Below are 20,827 nucleotides of genomic sequence, written 5' to 3'. Positions count from 1 at the left end.
CACCGAAGCATGCATGTTTGAATTGTAACATTTTGGTTGCCTAAAAAAGGTCTTGTTAAGTATTTGGTTGTACTTAAAGACCCTCGTGAGGAGTTGCATGTTCAGTTTTTCTGGTATTTATGTAAATAATGATAATAATAATAATAATAATAATAATAATAATAATAATACATTACTGTGCATTCAGATGGATAAATGAGACTTGGATTATATTGCACTAGTTGTGTAAGAGTTTGTAAACAGATGTTTTCATACAGTTTTTCTGTTGTTGTACACACCCCGTTTTTTTGAATTCCATGAAAGCACGTGCAAAAAGTAGTTCTTCATAAAAAGTAATTTTTTAAGTAGGGTGAGTAATTCATACACAAATGCTCTTTTATGGGTGAAGTATTCCTTCATAAAAAAGTTTGGGTGAGGACTGTTACTTCACATGTGTAGGCTTCAAAAACAGGTGCTCTTTGGATTCAAGGACAAAAATGACCAAAAAGAGAAGGGAGAAAAACACAACGTGCTGTCTTTTGTCAATAAGTCAAAACCAAAAAAAAATCTGTTAAGACTGTAAGTTGAAATGCGTAGGCATCAAGCCCATTTATTAAAGACTTTTTAACTTTTGCAAAAGAGTGTGCCATGGATTTTTTTGGTTTTGACTTACTGACTAAAGAAATAACAAGTCTAACCTCTCCCTCATTTTTTTAAGTAGCTATTCCTTTAACCAGAAATCCAAGAACTGGCAGGACCAGAGCACAAAACATGGGTGGCGCAAAACTAAACTAAGTTGATTAAACTTGTGGATTACAACTTTAAAGACCAGCTAATTCCCCACACCGAATTGAACAACCAGAAGAAACACATCTGAACTCCTGTGCTCGATCAGCTGGTGGAAATTAAACTTTCATACTTTGGCGTTGCTTAAAAGTTCTCCAGCTCGTCAGCTGATATTCAGCAGCTGAAGGTGGAGCGTTAATTTTGAGAATCCCTTCTTAAACCTGCAAGTTGAGAACACTTCTGAGAACGTTTACAAGAATTAACAGATAATTAAATATAACTAGAATCAAACTAGAAAGTTATATTGCACTAAAATACCTACTATAACGCTGTCAAAAAATATGTAAATTAAAAAAAAAAGAAAGAAAGAAAGAAAAGTGCATCATTGCTTTCCATGTCAGCTCACACTACATGGACCTGAACTCAGATAGCATGTCTGGAAAACGAAAGGCTGCGCCGTTATCAACACACTCTGCCTCTAGTCTGCACTGACGGACATTTTAACCTGGACCTTTACCTGGACAGTTTCCATGGACACAATCTGCGCTGGAAATGTGTCCACCTGACTAGACACACAGCTGTCTTGAAAAAGACCCACCCTTTTTTTGATGAATGTAGCTTAAATTCCTAGGAATGTACAGTAGATTTAATCTGTAGCGTTGTACAGTGACTGATTCCCTTTCACAGGTGGGGAAGGGAGGATTTAAAAGAAGGAAGTCGAGGAAAATTCTACCGTGAAAGCAGAAGGCGTGACCTTTAAAAGCTGACTATGCTGCCGTTTTCTGTATTATAAAATTCTATTGTTCCGAGTTTGATAATTACAATGTACAGCATTTTTTCTTCCTTCTTTTATGATCCCCTTCACCCATTAAAACTACCTGCAGCTGCTTTACACGCTCTCCTGCGCTGTTGATTTGGATTTAGCGTCAAGGGGCGTGGTTTCAGCAGCTGGGGGCGGGGCTTCTGCTGCAGCGGCCTCTGCTGGTGGCGCCTCTACCAGCGGGACCTTCTCCTTCACCGGCGAGGCGGGGAGCGTTGTGGCGGCGCTGGCGCTGGCAGGAGGGTCCTCAACAGATGAGGTGAGAGCTGGGGCGCCGCCGCCGAAGCTGCGGGCGATCTCATCAAAGGTCTTGCCTCTCGTCTCTGGGACTTTAATGAAGGTGAAGATGAAGAAGATGATGAGGAAGATGGTGAAGATGATGAAGACCCAGGGACCTAACAACTCCTAAAAAAGACAAAAGAAAAGAGGAAATAAATGGAACAATTTTTTTTTTCTTTTTTTTTTCTTTTTTAAGCTTTTTCCTCAATTCAGAAAGTAAAAAAAGTGACAAGAAAATTACATGAAAATTAATCGAAAATGAGAAAAAGAGAAATAAAAAAACAAATACAAAAAAGAAAGTAACCTACAAAAAGTGGTTCTTATGGTCTCTATCCATCTATCTATCTATCTATCTATCTATCTAGATAAAAAAAATGTAAAATAATTTTAAATATAAAATTATTAGAATATATCATATAAAATCACTGTTTTATATAATATATACAATATATTATTACGCTATTATTGTATTATAAATTATTCTAATTTATTATTAGATATATATTATTATAAATATAGTTTTCTGGGCATTTTTCTCTCTAAAAAAAAAAAATCTAATAATCCTCCACTCTTCTTAAAACTATGTTTATGTACAATTTCTTGCAATTCGTGGGATGTTTCTTGCCAAGTTGGTTGTTGTCTTTTCCCCCCATGTTTTCAAAAGAAATCAAATTAATATGCTGACTTTTCAAAGGGTTAAATAGCTTGTAAAAGGTGTCTGAACGCAGCATAAAAAAAACTTATGTAGATCCATATTTCAAAGGGTTAAACCAGAAAGAAATAGCAGAACCTGAACAATTTAAAAAAGAATAAAAAGGGATTTAAAAAGTCCAGATAAAAGAACAGAAATATAAACTAAACCCAAACCAGAGTCAAACCAGGATGTTCGCTCCTCCCTTACCTCTAGTTTGGGGAAGCTCATTCCAACCAGGAAGTTGGCCGTCCAGTTGCAGCATCCGGCCACCGCCATGGCGGCCGGGCGGGGCCCCTGGGAGAACAGCTCGGCCACAATGAACCAGGGGATTGGACCGGGGCCCATCTCAAACATCGCAACAAAAAGCATGACAGCGATGATGGCCATGTAGCTCATTGCAGGAATGTCCTTCTGCTCAGACAGGAGAAAAAAACAAGTCCAATTCATCCCGAAACTTCAATGAGACATGAAATCTGATTGTAGTTCTAAAAAGACATAGCAACACCTTGTGGCAAAGAAGGAAGAAAGAAATGGCAGAAAACATGAAAACATTGTCAACAATTGATGGTAAAAAATTACATATTTGGTTATTTTGTTCCTGGTAGCTATAATTTACTTTTATATTGCATATTTTGGTAAATGCATATATTAGCTGCAGCAAGCAAGCAAACTTTTAATAATAAAGCATGCCAGGCGAGTATACTGACTTGAGAATGGCGTTATTTTATAACACAAGTTGCCGACCTGAGGTCATAAATGTATTAACGTGTTGGGCAAAAGTCAATGTTTGGTCAATGGTGAGGAACTTTTTTATTGATTCACATATTTAAGATTAATTTTTGATTACATATAAAGTAGAATATGTTATTAATGTCCATGTAACTGCTGACCATATAAAGTGACCAGATTATATGTAAAAATATACAGTATAAAAAGAGCAATTTAATACCAGATTAAAAGGAATGTTTTACTGCCCTTTCTAGCTGAAAGTTTGAAGTTAAGTGCACTTATACCTACACCCAACACTGGTGTAACGTTGTTATTTCACCCTGATGTGTTTTTCACCCCTGAAATACACATCTACATCACTTTAGAAAGGTGACAAGTTAAATATCTATAGGTCACTGATTCAGACTGATTAGATAAATTTAGTTATATTTTTTGCAATTCAAAAGAAACAGACATAATATAATGTAACAGAAATAATCATATTTGCATGTATTTTTTGTGCATATAGCTTGAAATAGATGCCTCATTCAATGACAGTTTGGTTGTCGAGAGAGAAACACAGTGCTGACACACTCACCAGCAGGAGGGAGATGGTCATGAGCAGAGCGCTGATCGCCATCCCACCCAGTCCCAGCAGGTGCAAGGTCCTTCGTCCCGCCTTCTCCACCAAGAAGAGCTGGTTGACAGACAACAGGAGGAAGTGATGTGCTGCTGAACGTTCACACACATACACACACACTCACACACACTTAGAAAACAAAGACAAACACACTGATGTCACTCACAGAAACAACAGTGAAGACGGTGTTGACGGCGCCGGCTCCAATGGTGGCGTAGATCGGCCTTTTCACACCAGCTGTTTCAAAGATGCCCGTCGAGTAGTAGAAGACCTGAGAGACAGAAAAGAAGAAAAAACTGACATTTTATAACTATATTTGAAATATAAATGTGTATTTTATTAATTATCTCCTCGGCCTGTTGCTGACTCACAGCGTTGATCCCTGACAGCTGCTGGGAGAGCTGCAGCATGACGGCGATGAGAAGGGGCTGATGGTACGTCGCTGAGCGGAAAAGCTCCAGGATGGTCACTTTCTTCTCCATGGCCATCTTGGCGCTCTCCTCCTTCATCTCCTGCAAGTCTTTACTCACATCCTCACTGCCACGCAGACGCACCAGCGCTGTCAGCAGAGCAGAAACACAGTGTGTTTGGTGGAGTGTTTGTCTTTGGCACAAAAACATGACGACAGAGGGCAGAAAAATGCTCTGCTGTGCTGATATTTGGAGCTTTTTCCTGCAGGACAGCACAGAATTTCATTATCTTCCATAAAATCAGGACACTTATCATTTCAGATGAAAATGAATAGACTAGTATAGAACACTGCACAGAGACGGTTGTGCTGATGACTGTCAAAGTTTTTCTAACTTTACAAACTATATAGTGTCTCAAAGCTGTCAAGCAGTGGGAGGTACACAGGCTCTCTCTCACCTAACACTGAAGCTCTGTGGTGCTCGGTTTCTCTCTCACCTGACGGTGAAGCCTTGAGGCTCACAGTCTCTTCCTCACCTGATGCTAAAGCTCTGGGGTGCAAGGTATCATCAAGGGGTCTGTCATCCTGCGCCCCGCTGACCGAAGTTCGGATAATTCACTGTTGATTAATGTTGAAGCTCCAGAGCCCAGAAAATGGAATTCAGGACAGCCCTAGTTTTGCAGTAAATGACAGCTTCTTCCTCACTAACAGATTTGATGCTAACAAACCTTTATCTTTAATTTTCTGGCATACTGAATGAACTGCTAGAAGTTATATCTGGTCCAGATATTATGTTTTAAATGTGTATATGAGTCTACATTTGGATTTTCAGTTGTGCCGTTACACACCTACTATATCTCATCTTTGTGGCCTTGTGGTTAAAAACATTGAATACTGTAATTGCTGTTTTGAGTTCAGGTGGATGATAACTATAAAGCCAGAAAAATGCCTCAAAAAAGCCACTATAAGTGGATTTGCAAAGTCACCAACTGTGGCACCCTCCAGTGGTAGTATCAGAGAAAACAATGCGGTAGACAAACCTCCTCCAACCACACAAATCTGACCCACAGACACTGAGAGGAATTGGATAAAAGCACATTTTAAAAAGATTTGTCTCATTTTTTCCATGAATAAACACTTTTTGAAATGATGCTGAAACCACAAAAAAAGGAAATAAAATAAAATAAATCCTACACATAGTTACAGTATTTTCCAAAAAGCCTGCAGTGACATAATCATCTCAGCTGTTTTCGTGTTTTTTTAGTTGGCTCAGGTGTTAAAGAGGCAGAGCAGGATATTTATCTTCACCAGAGAGAGCAGAGAAAAGAGTTTTCTCTACTAACGCAACAAACACCAGCAGTCACAGAAACGATGATCTCACTGTGGAGTCTGGTGTTTGTTTGTTTGTGTTTGTGTCAGGCGAGAGGCGTGAAGGAGAAGTGGGTCAGCGCCGCGGAGACGACCCTGAGAGGCAGAGTGTTGAACAGATGCCAAAACCTTCTGTCTGTTCGAGGACTCTTCTCTCCGGGCTAAAATATCCCCGTCTCACCTGATCTCACCCCTCTGTACCTGTAACCACTGATGTCTCCTGGCTCTGTTGTTTTTTTCTCCTTGATCTTTCTCTCCTGTTTTTTTTCTAAATTTCATCTAATATTTTTTCTCTTTTCTTTTTTGTTCATTTTGATTTTACTTTTCCCTCTCTTTCCCCTTAATATTTGAAACGTGCATTTGTCCCCTCTAATAAAAAAAAATTAAAATAGAAGAGGAATTTGACTAAATTACATTGATACTTTGATTTTAAACCAGATTTGTATCAAAACAATGTGGTTAGTATGTACAGCTGATCAGAGAAACACCCGCCCTTCTCTGTGTCTCTCAAAACTCTGAGCGAAATCCAATCAAACAATATTTTCAGAAACTTATTTTGATGCCAAGTTTTGTCGTTATGGAGGGACTTTGTGAACAGAAAGTGGATGCCACACTGCTTCCTACACAGTGAAAACAGAAGTCAAATAAACAGAGATTAAACAGTAAAACCAAGCAGTGCTGATCAAATATGAACCATGATTTTGTTACTGAGTCACATATTTATCACCTAAAATGTTTTCAGCAACATGTTTTAGCTCACCGAAAGGAGATAAAATGAGATCTGGTGGGATGCTGGACAAGGTCCCATGATGTCACTCACCAAGAGGAGTCTGGTGCATTCTGGTAGTTGTAGGTTTTCTACCTTTTGTGCAAAAGCCAATTCCACGGTCTGTTTTTTTTCTGGTCGTGTTGCAAAAGTAGCTGAGTCTGTCTACTGCAGAGACAGCCTAGTAACATGTGAGGAATCTCTTTATAATAATTAATGAAATAGTGCAAAAATTAAGTGTTTATTGCTCATAATTTTCTGGCAGTGCACCCCAAAACCATTACATAAGTGGCCCTTCTAATTTCAAAACAAAATCTTCCCCGGTAAAAGTCGACTATCGTAAAGGCCTTAGCATTATAGCAGTATCAGTGTGTACCTTTGCGTGCCTGCTCCTCCTGGTTGAGGTTGATGAGCAGGAAGCGAGGGCTCTCAGGGCAGAAGGGCAGCAGGATGCACTGCAGCACAGCAGGGGCCACAGTGAGGGCCAGCAGCAGGGGCCACAGCTTGGCTGAGCCCAGCAGAGCCTCCAGACCAAAGATCTAAACACAGAGGGCCACAAACAGCAGCTGGGTCAGAGTTCAAACCAAAAAAAAAACCATCAAAGGTCAAAATCTATACTGCAGTTAGCTGACTGATACAGGAAGAACTTTATGATCGTAAAAATCAACAGCTGTTTGGTCATTAACCCGTTAAAACCTGGCCTTTCACAAGTATTTAAAAACCTTTGAAGCCTGAGCTACTTAGTTTGTTTTCTTTCAAAAGCTTTGGGAAAAAGACAATTAGCACCTTGACATTAAATGTCCTGCATATTGCAAGAAAGTAATAGATTTTGTTTTTAAAGTTAGGGTAAAATGTCCAGAAAACTATATTTATAATTAACATAATTAATATTTTAAATGATTTTATATAACTATTAGATTTTTAAATCACTTTATTAAAACATGGCATCTCCTTATTATGGTTTTGTTTTGACCCTTTAAAAAAAAATTACATAGTAATTAAAAAAATACTTGCGCCTCGTAATTTTTGTTTTAAAGTATTAAAATCCTTTAGTAATACATTTTGCAGTTTATATATTATCTCTTCCCTCTTTTATTGTAAATCTGTTTCCTTTATTATGTTTTTATATTTTATTTCTGGTTATAGCGCTTTAAATTGCCCTGTTGTATAAAATGTGTTGTACAAACAAAGCTGCCTTGCATAATTTTCTCATCTAAAATAAATCAAACCAACTGACCAGATTTCACAGGGTTAATGTGAGGTTTGCTGACCTGAGCGATGAGGATGCCCACCACCACCCCGAGCTGATGAAGAGTGCCGAAGGCTCCTCGCAGGGGAGTGGGTGACACCTCGCCCACATACATGGGAGTCAGGCCGGTAAAAAGACCGCAGAAAAGGCCAATGATCAGGCGACCGGCGATCACCATCTCGTACGAGGAGCAGATGGTGGAAAAGCCCATGAGGAGGCCGCCGATCACCGCCAGAGAGTTCACCAGGAACATGGAGCGACGCCTGAGGAGGAGGAGGAGGAGGAGGAGGAGGAGGAGCGTTATTTCAGTATGGTACAGTAGAAGTATAGTTGTGATTAGCTTCAATGTTTTCTTACTGTTTGTGGTTGAGGAAGATTGACAAGTTTATTGATTAGCTGAGGGATTAACATACGTGTGTCAGGACTGATTGACCTCTGTGTGAATGTCAGCTGGTTTCCTGCCTAATTGGTTTATTGACACAGAGGTGTTAGCTCAGTTTTACTGAGCAAATATATGTGTTTGTGTGTGAGTGCATGACCTTGTGTGTCAACATGAAGGACATCAGGAAATCTATTTTTGATTTTTGTGCAAAGATTTTGATGATTTGAAGGTATACTTTAACATTTTAGGAATAACACGTATTCATGGACAAACGATGAGCAGCAGGAATCATGTGACTCGCAGACTCGCAGCTGTGTGGGCAGATATTTAAAAAAACAGTCTGCAATACGAATGCAAAAATAGATCCACAAAATTTAAAAACTAAGATTTTCCCTTTCAAATGTCAAATTTCAAAACTTTTTATTCGATGAATGTGCACCAGTTTTCAGGTCACCATTATCAAGGTTTTGTCTCAGGTTTCTGGGGCCGGTGGGGTGTGAATGCTAAAATGTTGGTGTGTATATTTACCAAAAACATATGAATAAAACAAAAAAAAAAAGTGCTGTGGTTGTGAGGAAAAAAATCAAATACAAAATAAAGATTTAAGAGAGAAAAACAGAAATTTGAATAGTTTTTCTGCCAATCAAAACATTAAGCAAGGCTTAAAAAGGTATTTCAATCTTATAAAACGTTTCAAATCCTTTTGTAATTTGAACTCTGTGACAGTTTCATACCATTTTAAGGGTGTAAACAATAATGAATGAAGCCAAATGTATCTCCACCCCAAAGTTATTTGGAAATCATTTTTATGGCGGTGGTCACAACAACAGAAAGAAGAAAGGATTGTGGTTTGATGCTCAGGATAAACACAGAGGCGAATGGAGGAAGGACAAATAAGGAAGAACTCTGGGGAACATTAGAGCCGAGCAGCGGGCTCCAGACAAACACGCTTCACAAACTCCATTAGAGTTAATGGCTTGAGACAGCTCAGCTGCATCACACAGAAAATACATTTTCCATTAAAGGAGAAACAAAACTCCCACAGCAAAGAAACATTTGATACTGACATGAATATGTCCAAAAATCCTAACGCAAAACAAACATTTCTGCCTGTAGTTTCACACAGACGATGTGACAAGAACAGGTTTGGCTTGCCGTAACAAAAATGTACACCCAGTTTAACTTCTACCTGCCAAATCGGTTTGCCATGACGCCCACGCTGAAGGAGCCCACCATGCCGCCCACGCTGAAGATGGCGACAGCGATGCTCCACACGATGGTGCAGACCCCCTGGTCGATGGGCTTTCCATAGCGCTCAACCCAGGTGTCGTTAAAGAAGGATCGTAGTTTCTGATGGCGGGGACAGACGAATAAAAAGATAAATATTCACTGCATTTAAAGATAGATTTGCAAAGATAATTTGAAGTACTGGTCAGTAAAAGGAGGACTTAGAAGTCTGTATTTGCTTTCTTTTTAAGAGTCAGAAGAGAAGCTTTACACCGCGCTCATGTTTGCATGAAATACAGAGCCAGTGCCAGTATATTTAAAAGTATGTTACAGAAAAAAAATGAACATACATTTTTCAATTTTCTGCATTTTTTCGAGAACGTTTTTCGAGAAGAACTTCTTTTTTTGTGTTTATTTTCAGGTAATTTCCTTTTTTTTTGTAAACTTCTTGTTATTTATTGGGCCATGTGTTGTTAAGTTGATCATTGCCTTCAATGTAAGACTGCTATATGTAAACTGACAATAAAGGAGCATTTCTACAGTTTTCAGAAGAAAAGTGCTCGCCATCCAATTGCAAAAAAAAATTGCTATTTTTACAGAAATCTTAAAATGTCAAGTTTTGACATCAAATTACAGTACGAATGTTTCCATGGTGTTCCTCAATGTTTTGGTGTCCTAATGAGACTTTTTTTTTTTTTTTATCAATTCTTCAGTGGAAAAATAAACCTAAATGTAGCACCAAATATGTGCAACATGTGGTATCGACACAAAAAAATGGAAGCAACAACTTATGAGACTGGAGCAATGGATGTGGAGCACAGAAATAGCCATCATCAACTTCTATCATAACGTTCTAAGCCTCTAAACACGCTAAACTTTAAAAGTTTGAACAGCCACCTAACCCACAGACAATGTTTATTACGGATGTATGGCTTTATCTCAAATGAATCTCCAGGTCCCCAGCTTTCAGACGATGTAATCCACTTTTATGTTGCATATTTAGTTCCTATCTCCCCCTAAAGATCCCTCGTACTGCCGAAAAAGACAAAAACAGTTTAAGGAAGGGGAGAGTGGAAGAGGTTACGTTAAAAATGGGTACCTTTACATCTGTATTTGTACACAAATAATCCAATTTAAAGCTGCTCAGGGTTACAATTTTCTTCAATCACCATATCTGCCCAAATCGAGCCTGTATCACAGACAACTCTCTGAACTAATCGAGACACCGTGGAAAGCCCAAATCAAATTCTGGTGTTATTACAGCTGTTTCACAAACAAGGTGCTTTTGAAGATCAGGAGATAAGAACAATTCAAACTTTCTTCCCCCAAACAGCAGTAACACTGTGTGCCGTTGAAGAGTTTTACATCTTTGCAAAAAACCCACTCTGATTTCACTCACTAATCACCAACCTGCTCGGGAGCATTGATGACTCCTGTGTTGTAACCGAACTGCAGCGAGCCGATGACGGCGGTGCCCAGAGAGAACAGGAGGTAACCTGTCACCTGCTTCTGCTGCAGAGAGAAAGAGGAGGCAGAGCAGGAGGAGAAAAGGTCAGGAGGAAGAGCAAACGAAGAGGAATGGAGAGCAGAAACAGACAAGAGAGATGGATGTGGAAATAAAAGTGAGGGAGGAGGAAGGAGACAAAGAGAGAAGACGTAATAAATATGAAATCTGAGCTCATAATAAGATTTGTGATGACTGCAGAAAGATGCAGTTAAACTCAGTGACGCACAAACAATAATATCAGGTATCAAACAGTGGACTCACGCTCAGACGACAACACGCCACACATGCAGTCTCACAAAATTACTCATCACATTCATAGTTCACTATGGCTACTACCACAGAGGCTCTTTGTGTATTTCCTGTAAACATTGGATAAAGAATTAAGGAAAACTTCAAATAAAACCTGAAATGTACTATATAAAACTGTTATATCGAGGGCCTTCCCTCCAAATTAATCTTTTGAAACGTGGGTAGATTGAATTGATTTCTTTAAAAACATGGGGAAAAACCAATAATAATGTCAATATAAAATAATACAAACAAAAAACAAAGCCAACAAAAGCAATTAAAGCAATAAAAGCACAAATAAAAGGAAATTTAAAAAATAAAACATGGTCAAGTTAGATAAAATAAATAAAAAAATAAACAAAAGGAAATAAAGAAATAAAAAGACGTAATAACAAAACATCATCTCTGTGATCAATTGCTTTTCTTTCTCGAACACAATCAGCTAAATGCAGATAAAATTCAATACTGAAGCCGTCCTCCCGCTCCTGTGTCTGAGCCAGAGCCCGATAACGCCATCGATTCATCTCTGTAATGAAATCAGGGTAAGTAATAAAGGAGCCGTAACCGGCGCAGTGACGACCAGATGTTATAACGTCTGACCCTCATCGAGGCTCCGTAAGCTGCATTCATGTATGAAATAATGATGAGCGTGTGACATTTAAACGTCACGCGATCAGAGCAGAGTCACTGTTGAGACTAAGATAAAATCATGTCTATTTTCAAAACAGTTTTTCATCAATCCCATTAATTTGTTTTCTTCTTTTTCCTTTCTCTAACCAAATACATTGAAAAAAGAAAAAGTGGCAGTATAAACTAAAAGGTGGAAATCCAGTCTTCTGGTAAAACGACCATCATCAGAAAAATAGTGTGTTGTTGGTTCACACTGTCATTATTAGGGAAAATGCTTTTGTTGAAACAAGTGCAAATAAATTTAATCATAACCTGAGCAAAATGGCCTGATTCCTCTCAAGAACTTATGAAGAAAACAATGAGTAACTTTACAAGAAATTACCCAAAAATAATGGCATGAAATTAAGTTAAAATTACAAGAAAATTACCTGAAATTTACAAATAAAATAAATAAAAAAAACAAACAAACAAGGAAATAACCTGAAAAGAAGCACTTAAAAATAGGGTTTTTTCCCTATAACATAAATACCACTTTCTGGAAGTTTTCTTTTAATTTTCTAATAATTTCCCCTCTCTTGTCTCTCTCAGGTCAATTTTTTGCAGTTTCAAGGACATTTCTTGCCAAACCAATGCGCTCAGATTTCACGGGTTTTAATGCTAAAGGCATCTAAATGCAGCCCAAGAAAAATGATGTTGATCCAAGTTTCAAGGGGTTAATCCCAGATATGAATTTCCTGGTAGGTCATAGTGGGTCACAGCAGAAGAAATTAGGCCACTGTGTCTTTGTTCCTGCTGCGGTCTGTAATAAAGAGACTCGCTGCTGACGGGGCAGAAAGTGCGGCTGTTATATGAGACAGAAGAGAGACCTGGAGAGAACTCAGGTGATCCACTGCCCTTCCCACAACAACATCACTGCGAGGTCGGATAATATTAGCTCAAACTGCACTTCTCAGAGGAGCCAGATGGGTGTTGGCCACACAGGACCAATCAGACGGAGAGACAGAAACATGTGGGAAATGATCTCAAGGTCAAAGTGGATTTAAAACATGCTGAGAAGCTCTGGGTGATTTCTTCTACATTTTGCTGTCTATTCACGACAAACTGCTTTGTTTCTCTTTGGTGTGGATTCAATCAGCCCTTTTAACCGGGATCGACATCACTGTTCTTGTGCTACATTCAGATGCCTTCACAAATATTTAAACCTTAAAAGTCTACGCAAATTGGTTTGCTTTTATTTGAAAATATTGGAAAAAACAGAGAATAAGCAACTGAGCAATACCTGCTCTGCAAATTGCAAGAAATTACTAGATTTGGATTTTCTTTTAAATGTCCCCCAAACTACATTTATAATTATCCAAATTATATATTTTGTTTTTTTATTTGAGAATTATTATTATAATTAAGCTTCTTTAAATTAATTTCCTTATTTGTTTATTTATTCATTCATTTTTAAACTTCTTTTAAAATTTGTTTTTCTTTTGTTTTTAGGTAATTTTCTTGTAGTCATCTTATTTTAATCATTATTATTATTTTTGTGCTAATTTTGGGGTCATTTGTTCTTAATTTGCTCCATGCTTCATTGTTTTTGAATGAAATCAATCCAATTTGCTCAGGTTTCAAAGGGCCTATATATTCAAAGGCCTGCCTATACCCAAAAACACCCACCTTCTTATTTGGATGATATATATATTTTTTGCTTTCTTGAGCGAATCTCTTAAACATGTTTTCCAGCTCTCAAGGTTAATGAAATCTTCTCTCAGGCCAAACCGCCGTCTCACTGTTTTGGTGCCTCGCTTCATTTGCATACGTTCCCGGAGGATTTAGGTGACATTTATGAGCGATCAATAATCCAGTCAGGCCACACAGACTAAAAGCCCCAAAATCTCTCTGAGTGTGTTTGCTAATTGACTGTTGGGGATTTATCTGCTCTTGTTGTGTTTCAGCATCTAAAATGGAGACAAAATTGAGACTCTTGTCTGTAAAAGTTTTTTCTTATAAATGAATTGGGATCATTTTGATTGAGACAAATTAAAGCGGATGTTTAAAAATACAAAATTATCAGAGGTGAAGAGGTAACAGCAGCAGGAGTATGAAGCCCACATTTGTATGTGCAGAGATTTTGCTCTGCTGCGATGACTTTTATTGTATTGAACTTCTTGTAGTTCCTTGACAGGCTGATCAATTATCGTGGTAGCAAAAAGGTGGAGGAGATGATAATTTGAGGGTAAAGGTGAATGAAAAACTTCCCAAGGATGACTTGCAAACTGCGAGAAAATGACCTGAAAATTTGATTTTTATTTATTTATTTTATTTATTTATTTATTTATTTATTTTTGTTAGAGAGTGAAATAAAATCCTTAGACCATCAAAACCACAAAAACCATCACACAACCGTTTTACAGAGAAAAAAAGAGCTCCTCATAATGAGTCACAGCAGACTCACATTTCAGCTGAGACAGTTTCACAAACTCGAGCAGATCCTTCACCAGCCGTCTGAAACCTCAGCATCACTTAAGTTAAACGTTAATTAAAGGAGACAGAACGAATAAAGCCCTGAGCACGTCACACCAGGACCAAAAACACAACTCACACTCACCACACACCACACACACACACACACACACACACACACACAGAGCTCCTGCTATATCCGCCTGAAGTTAACCTTCCCCTTTTCTCTCCGTCTCCATCACCGACTGTGTCCCTCTCCGTATCTGTCTCTGGTTTTTTGTCAAGTCACAGTGACTCAGTAGAAATGATCGGTCGGTGACGGCACCCAAAATGACTCAGATAGGGATCAATAACAGGAGTTTATGGGTCAAACACCCATACAGCTGCTTTTTAGTGACACTTAAACATTTATGTTAAAAACTTTATTGCTGAGAATCTTAGTCAACATCTGGAGAGTGCAACAGAATAGTGCCGACTTTTGGTGACAAACCGCTGATTAAAAATTTAAATCCCCTTTAATAAAAAAAAAAGTTTTCATTATTGTCATTGGTTGGCTCAATCTGATTTCTTTGATTTGATTTCAAGCATTTTAATATATCAATGCTCCAAAGTTTTAATGTCCCTTGTTGTTAAATCCTTTGAAACCCAGAAAAAACTAGGGAAAATGTCCAGAAAAACTACATTCAGAATTATTACAATACTACATATAAAATTATATAACAGTGGGAACATACATACTATATTATTATACAATTTATTTTATTTTCCCAGGCCATCCTTGTTTGTGACTGTTTGACTATTTTTTCTCCGAATCTCTTTGCTAATTTTTCAGGTAATTTTCTTATAACTTTGTTTTACTCATTTTTTGCTTTTTTTGGTCATTTCTTGTTAAGTTGCTGATTGCCCTATTTATGCGTTTTTGAAAAAAAAAAATCAGACCAGTTATCTGGAGTTTCAAAGGGTTAAAGAAGAGAGAGAGAATAAAAGAAGAAGACAAATCTAAGAACACCAGCTGAGAATGTTTCATACAGCCTGTAATATAAGCTCCAGACAAACTTCTGTCAGCAGCCTGTTGCAGCAGCCACATTTACTGAACAGATGCTCCGTTACTATGGCAACCACTGTCATGATGACAGGATGTGATCAAGCTGTCCGGACACACAAATCCCACCTGGTGCCTCGTGTGTGGCATTTAAGCTTCAACACTCAGATCTGATTAAGACAGGATTTTTCTTCTGCTGGCTGCACATGAAAAAACTGTAAAACGGTCACAAACCTACAAACTTTTGAAGTAAAACTACTGTACGTATGAGTCAGACGCCCGCCGTGATTCAGCTAATTGTCCTTCCAGAACGCCACACTCATATTTTATCATTAAACAACGACGTCATCTTTCTTCTTGCCTCAATTAAGCTCTCTCTCTCTCTCTTTCTGTCTCTCCCTCCATCCAGCCAAGTGTGTCCACATCTCTCCCTCTCCGCCTCCCTCCTTTCTTAATCTCCATGGCAACAGCCTGGAGGTGACAGTTTTATTGACACAGGCTGAAAGTAACAGCCGATCTCAATGCACACATGCACACATGCGGCAGGACCGCATACTGTAAAGTACTGCAGTGCTCGTGCACATACGCACGCACATGCACGCACGCACACTCACATCTGACCTGCATCCATCCTGGCACCGTTTCTGTCAACTCAACTTTCGAGTGACACGAGGAGAAAATGTATCGAGCTGTTTTGGGGGGATGAATTCAATAACGTTTCAGGCTGAGTTTTAGCGTGAGGGTCCCGCACCATGTGGGTCGTGTATTGATGAACTTGTCAATATTTGGCACGAGCGATAAGAGCAGGAACGCGAGGAGTCAGGACACGACAGGACGCACGTGAAGAGGTACAGGAATGCATATAAATGTAGGCACACAATGACACAGATTTGTGCAACTTAACTTCCTACTAGACCAAAAAAACTCCAAGAAAATGACCCAAAAAAAATAGAAATAAAGAAGTGACCATAATGATATCTCTGTCACATCACCTTTGTAATGTGGATCTTAAAAAGTGCGCCATAAACACTGAGAATTGATATTATGTTCATTATTGTAATTATTATTATTATTAATATTATTATTATTATTATTATTATTAGTCTTTGCCTCTGTTTGATACTATATGCTTCTGGTTGCTTTACAGACTAAACTGGACATTTACAGCATGGTCATCATCACGTTTTACATTGTAAAATCTGAGAAGCTGATTTTACATAAATATAATAAATAAAATATACCTATTCAACTTAATTCATGTTAACTTAACTATTAACTTAACTCAATATTGTGAAGTTGTTCTGGCTTAAAATTGACAAGGTTAATTAAATTAAACTTTCTAAGCTTTAGCAGCTTCAGTAAACAAAGTCAAATCCTCTGTCATAATCAAGTTAAGTCAGACTAACATGGTTTAATGAAGCTGCTAAAACTCTGAAAGAACAAGGTAATGCCATTTGTCATCTTAAGTTGCAACAACTTCACAAAATTAAGTAAATGCAGCTAAATTTCGAGTCAGCTTAACACTTAGATATAAAGTGAACATAAATTAAGATTCATAGTTATATTTACTTTCCTTTTTCAAGGAAATTGTTTTCCAAGATTATTTTAGGTGTACACACTTTTATCCATCTACAGCTACCTCTCCTTTTTATATAGCTTTTAACAGTAGATAATTGTATTGAGATCAAGAAATCTTTTGCAAGAATACAGCAGCGAAAAAGAAAAACACACATAGCCAGACAGAAAAAAAGAAACAAATACCAACAACAAACATAACCAGACAAACAAAGCTAGTCACAGTTTTCACTAAATAGATTTAAAGAGCTGAAACGTGTTGCATTTATCAGTGGCTGACGTGTGCACCTGAGAGTTTCAGCATAGTAAGAGATACAAGTGTGACTTTGGAGTAGTGAGGAGGCGTCTAGCTGCACTGCATTCTGGTCTATTTTCTATTACTGTAATTATAGAAACTGCACGCTGAGCCTTTCCAATGATGCATTTATCATCAAAACCAAAAGGAAACATTTTCTACTATCAGACTCGAATGCAGCAGTTCAAAATATCAGAAAAAGTAGAAATGCAACTTTGATTCGACATTTCCTTTAAACTTTCATCCTTCTAAACCTCGATTTTTACTCTAAAACAAACATCGTCCGAAGCATCACTCTGAACTGCCCACTTGAACAAATGATAAGTGATTTTTCTCTTTTGTCTCTTGTATGAGAACATTTGGTCCTCATACAGTATGAAACAAAAAAGGCAAAACATTGCCTATTTTTCTCAAACCAAGCCAGCCAACACTCTTGAACGCACACCCACACACAATATCAAAAATCAAGCATGCACACTTAAACAGACTCGTACAGCACATCGTGTTCCTCTGATTTAAAGAGCCATTCACAGTTTCACTGTACCCGCCGTGTGTGCTTAGACTTGCATGGCTTAATCTTTAAGACGAGCGTATGCTGCTGCTACACATCTGCATGTTCCTGGGTGACTCACATGGCATACAAACACAGGCTCACACCGCCCACACAGCTCTGCTCAAATACTTTCTTTAAATAGAAACATGCATTATCCACAAATCACAAGTCTATACTCTACTCAAAACTCTGAGGTATTTGACTTGTAAAGACAGGCTTAAGGATCAGTGTACATTTTTGTCTTTAGATTTTCCTTCCAGAAACAGAAATGGAAAAAAAAAAAAAATACTGAAAAAGACCCATAAAAAAATTCACACTTAATTTCCTTTTTCTCCTATCAAAATAAAAATAAAATAAAATACCAAGAAAAAAAGGCACTTTTTAATTTTCTGAATGGAAGTTGTCCTAGGTTTATAAAAAAACATATATATGTATGTATGTAAAAATAAAAATAAAAAATAAAAATCCCCAAACCAAAAAGTACACTGATCCTCAAGTCGCAACAATCAACCAACTGTATTGCTTAACAAAAATGGAGCAAAAATCCAACTAAAATCAAAATCACCTCTTGATTGGTGAACACTGTAAACTAGGAAGAAAGAAATCTACTTACCTCCCCTTCCATCTTCTGTTATTGAGCTGAATTATCAATTTTTAACTCCAAATGACGGCTGCAGAGAGGAGATCTTCAGGTGGTGGTCGTTGCAAGACCCGCCCGCCGGCGCGCTCAGCTGCAAGAAAAGGAGGAAACCTCGTTAGGCGCTGTCCGAGGTACCTGCCGAATCTGCCAGCCAGGACACGACCGCTTTCCCATCACAAAAAACAATCACTAAGAATATATATCATGCATTTTACAGTGAATATGTGGAACCATAAAGTGCAGAAATAAATGCAGATGATTTTTGTGCGTTAACCTCTTTCTGTGTCAGTGATGTCGGTCAAACTGGAGCATGGAGCAGATTTTTCACTCATAAAAATACCCCCAAAAACCCTAAATTCGTGCAAAAGAAGCCAAAACAAAACAATAAAGGAGACTCACCTGTCGTGGCCACTGGAACCAGGACAAAGATAACCGTGCTGCAGCGGTGCCTCCCTCCTTTTCTCCCGAAATCCGTCTCAGCTGCGAGGAGAACCGCACGTAACCGCACGCAATTGTTTTTATTATTTCTTTTTCGTCATCAGCCTATGAAAACCGGGAATGCTGGGATGCCGTGGCGTAGCCCCGCCCCTCCGCTTCTACGTGCAGAAATCCGTGACTCTTGTGCATCATCGCCGCATCCCGCGAGGCGAGGCGGCGTCCATGTCCTATTATGGTCGCAGCCGTTATTCGGTTACTTGGTCAGCTCACTTGACGAAAGAGTGGGCGCATGCGCGGAAGGGGGGCTCGCGAGGGTCGGATAGTGACCCCCCCGCCCCTCTCCCGTGTCCTCCTCGCCTTCCCATGATGCCTCTCGCTGCCGACCTTGACAGTAGCTGCTGGGTGAGTGATGCTGATGCTGCGGATGCTGATGCAACGCGCTGCGTTACCGAGGAAACGGGTCATGCGCTGCGGATCAGATGAAGCTCCAGTTGTAAAATTGATTACTTTTCTGAGCTTTTTTTTCTGTGTTTACAGACTGTGGCAGTTTTTGAGCAACCCACCACACAAGGCAAAAGTACAAAACAATGTGAAATAAAAATGGATACATCAAGTATCAAATAATGCACGCACCGCAGTTCCCCCAGTCTTGTGATTTTCTCGTGACTCAGAGACGATAACAAAAGTCAGCTGATGGTGCATCATAGAGGTTTGTGTAAAGGATTATGCAATGATTTGTGTGTGTGTAATTTACTTCTGCTAGAATGAGATTGGGAAAACTCTGTAACTTAATTTGAGCATAGACATCTTACATCAAAGAGTTTCTTTACATCAGAGAGTTTCTACTCTCTAAATTAGGGCTGGGCGATATGGCTAAAAGTCTCATTACGATAATTTTTTTCGTATTAGTCAATATTGATATATATCACGATATACATCAAATCACTATTTCTGTCAAGCTTAAAGTTTTCTTCCAAGTGAGATATGAACATATAAGGTTGATTTTGGTTTAAATATTCATTTTCTGTCAAATATTGAAGATGACAAATATACTGTAGAACAGGCATCATCGACTGCAGGACCTATTCAACTAAAATTCAAAGAGGTCCAGTTACTAAAATTTCCTCCCAGCAAAGGTCTGAACCTCATACCTAAAATCAATATCACAATTATTTAAACATTTTAATTAGATTACGATTAATGAACGATTGTTTTGCTTTTTGCTCTTTTTTGTTGTTTGTTTTTTGCCCTCATAGTTCACTGACTCAGTTTCATGTGACCATGGTGTGTTTGAGTATAATAAACATATGATTTATTATTATTTATTAAATTTTCCAGCATTATATAAAAATTAAAAGCTCCATCTTAAACAAACTTCAGGTAAATTTAAGCACATTGCGCTGATAATAGGCCAACCTCTCCTGACTGCAGGACTCTGACTTGAACTGTCAAACTTCTGTGCTATTCATCATTTTACTCCAGAAAAAAAACAACTTTTGAGTGGGCCTACTTCTCCTATAGCTGCCAACAACCTGCCAACATTCCCAGTTAGAGAATAAAGACAATAAGGTGATGTGCTTGTGGCGCCAGGCCCCCAAAACATTACATCTGCCCATGGTAATAACAATGAAATGCTGTGGCTGTCAAACACTCAGCTGTTCTAGAGTCAAAGTCGTTCACTGCATTTAGTTCGCTGCAGCAATATTCTTATTATCACTGGCTGTTCCTGTTGTCTGTCAAAACATGACTGGAATGAGTTCTATTGACATTCTATCGACTACGTCTCATATTTCAATCGAGGAAAAGTTATATTGCGATTGATATTGTTATCGTTTTATCGCCCAGCCCTACTCTAAATGTTTAAATTTAGGAAAATGTATACAATTTTATAACACCTGGGAAAAGCCATCTGTGGATGGAGTTTATGTGACATGATCGAAAGCTCCAGATCAAGCACTAAAGAATTTGTGGTGAGATTCTCTGTCTTTCTTTTCATTATTTTTGTAAATTAAAACTTTGAAAATTGAGCACATTGGCTTGATTTCTATCAAAAAACTAGGAAGAAGGCAATAAACAACAAAAGAAGAAATTACCCCCAAAA

General features: G+C 38.3%; 1 protein-coding gene across 1 annotated transcript; it reads right to left on the bottom strand.

Moving 5' to 3' along the window:
• Window positions 1–851: 851 nt before the first annotated feature.
• Window positions 852–18,752, bottom strand: LOC121957560 (solute carrier family 2, facilitated glucose transporter member 1-like). The gene is made up of 11 exons (XM_042506190.1): window positions 18,688–18,752; window positions 18,262–18,379; window positions 10,718–10,819; window positions 9,270–9,430; window positions 7,721–7,961; window positions 6,826–6,988; window positions 4,278–4,465; window positions 4,073–4,177; window positions 3,865–3,963; window positions 2,766–2,969; window positions 852–1,990 (listed from the first exon to the last, which is right to left on the bottom strand). The coding sequence occupies exons 2-11, from the start codon at window positions 18,271–18,273 to the stop codon at window positions 1,655–1,657; spliced, it is 1,611 nt and encodes a 536-aa protein (XP_042362124.1). The 5' UTR covers window positions 18,274–18,379; window positions 18,688–18,752; the 3' UTR covers window positions 852–1,654.
• Window positions 18,753–20,827: the final 2,075 nt, after the last annotated feature.

Source organism: Plectropomus leopardus, chromosome 18, assembly GCF_008729295.1.
Source record: "Plectropomus leopardus isolate mb chromosome 18, YSFRI_Pleo_2.0, whole genome shotgun sequence".
In the NCBI taxonomy this organism is placed as follows: Eukaryota; Metazoa; Chordata; class Actinopteri; order Perciformes; family Serranidae; genus Plectropomus; species Plectropomus leopardus.
Note: the sequence above shows the minus strand (reverse complement) of the source record. Positions and strands in the feature narration are given on the sequence as shown.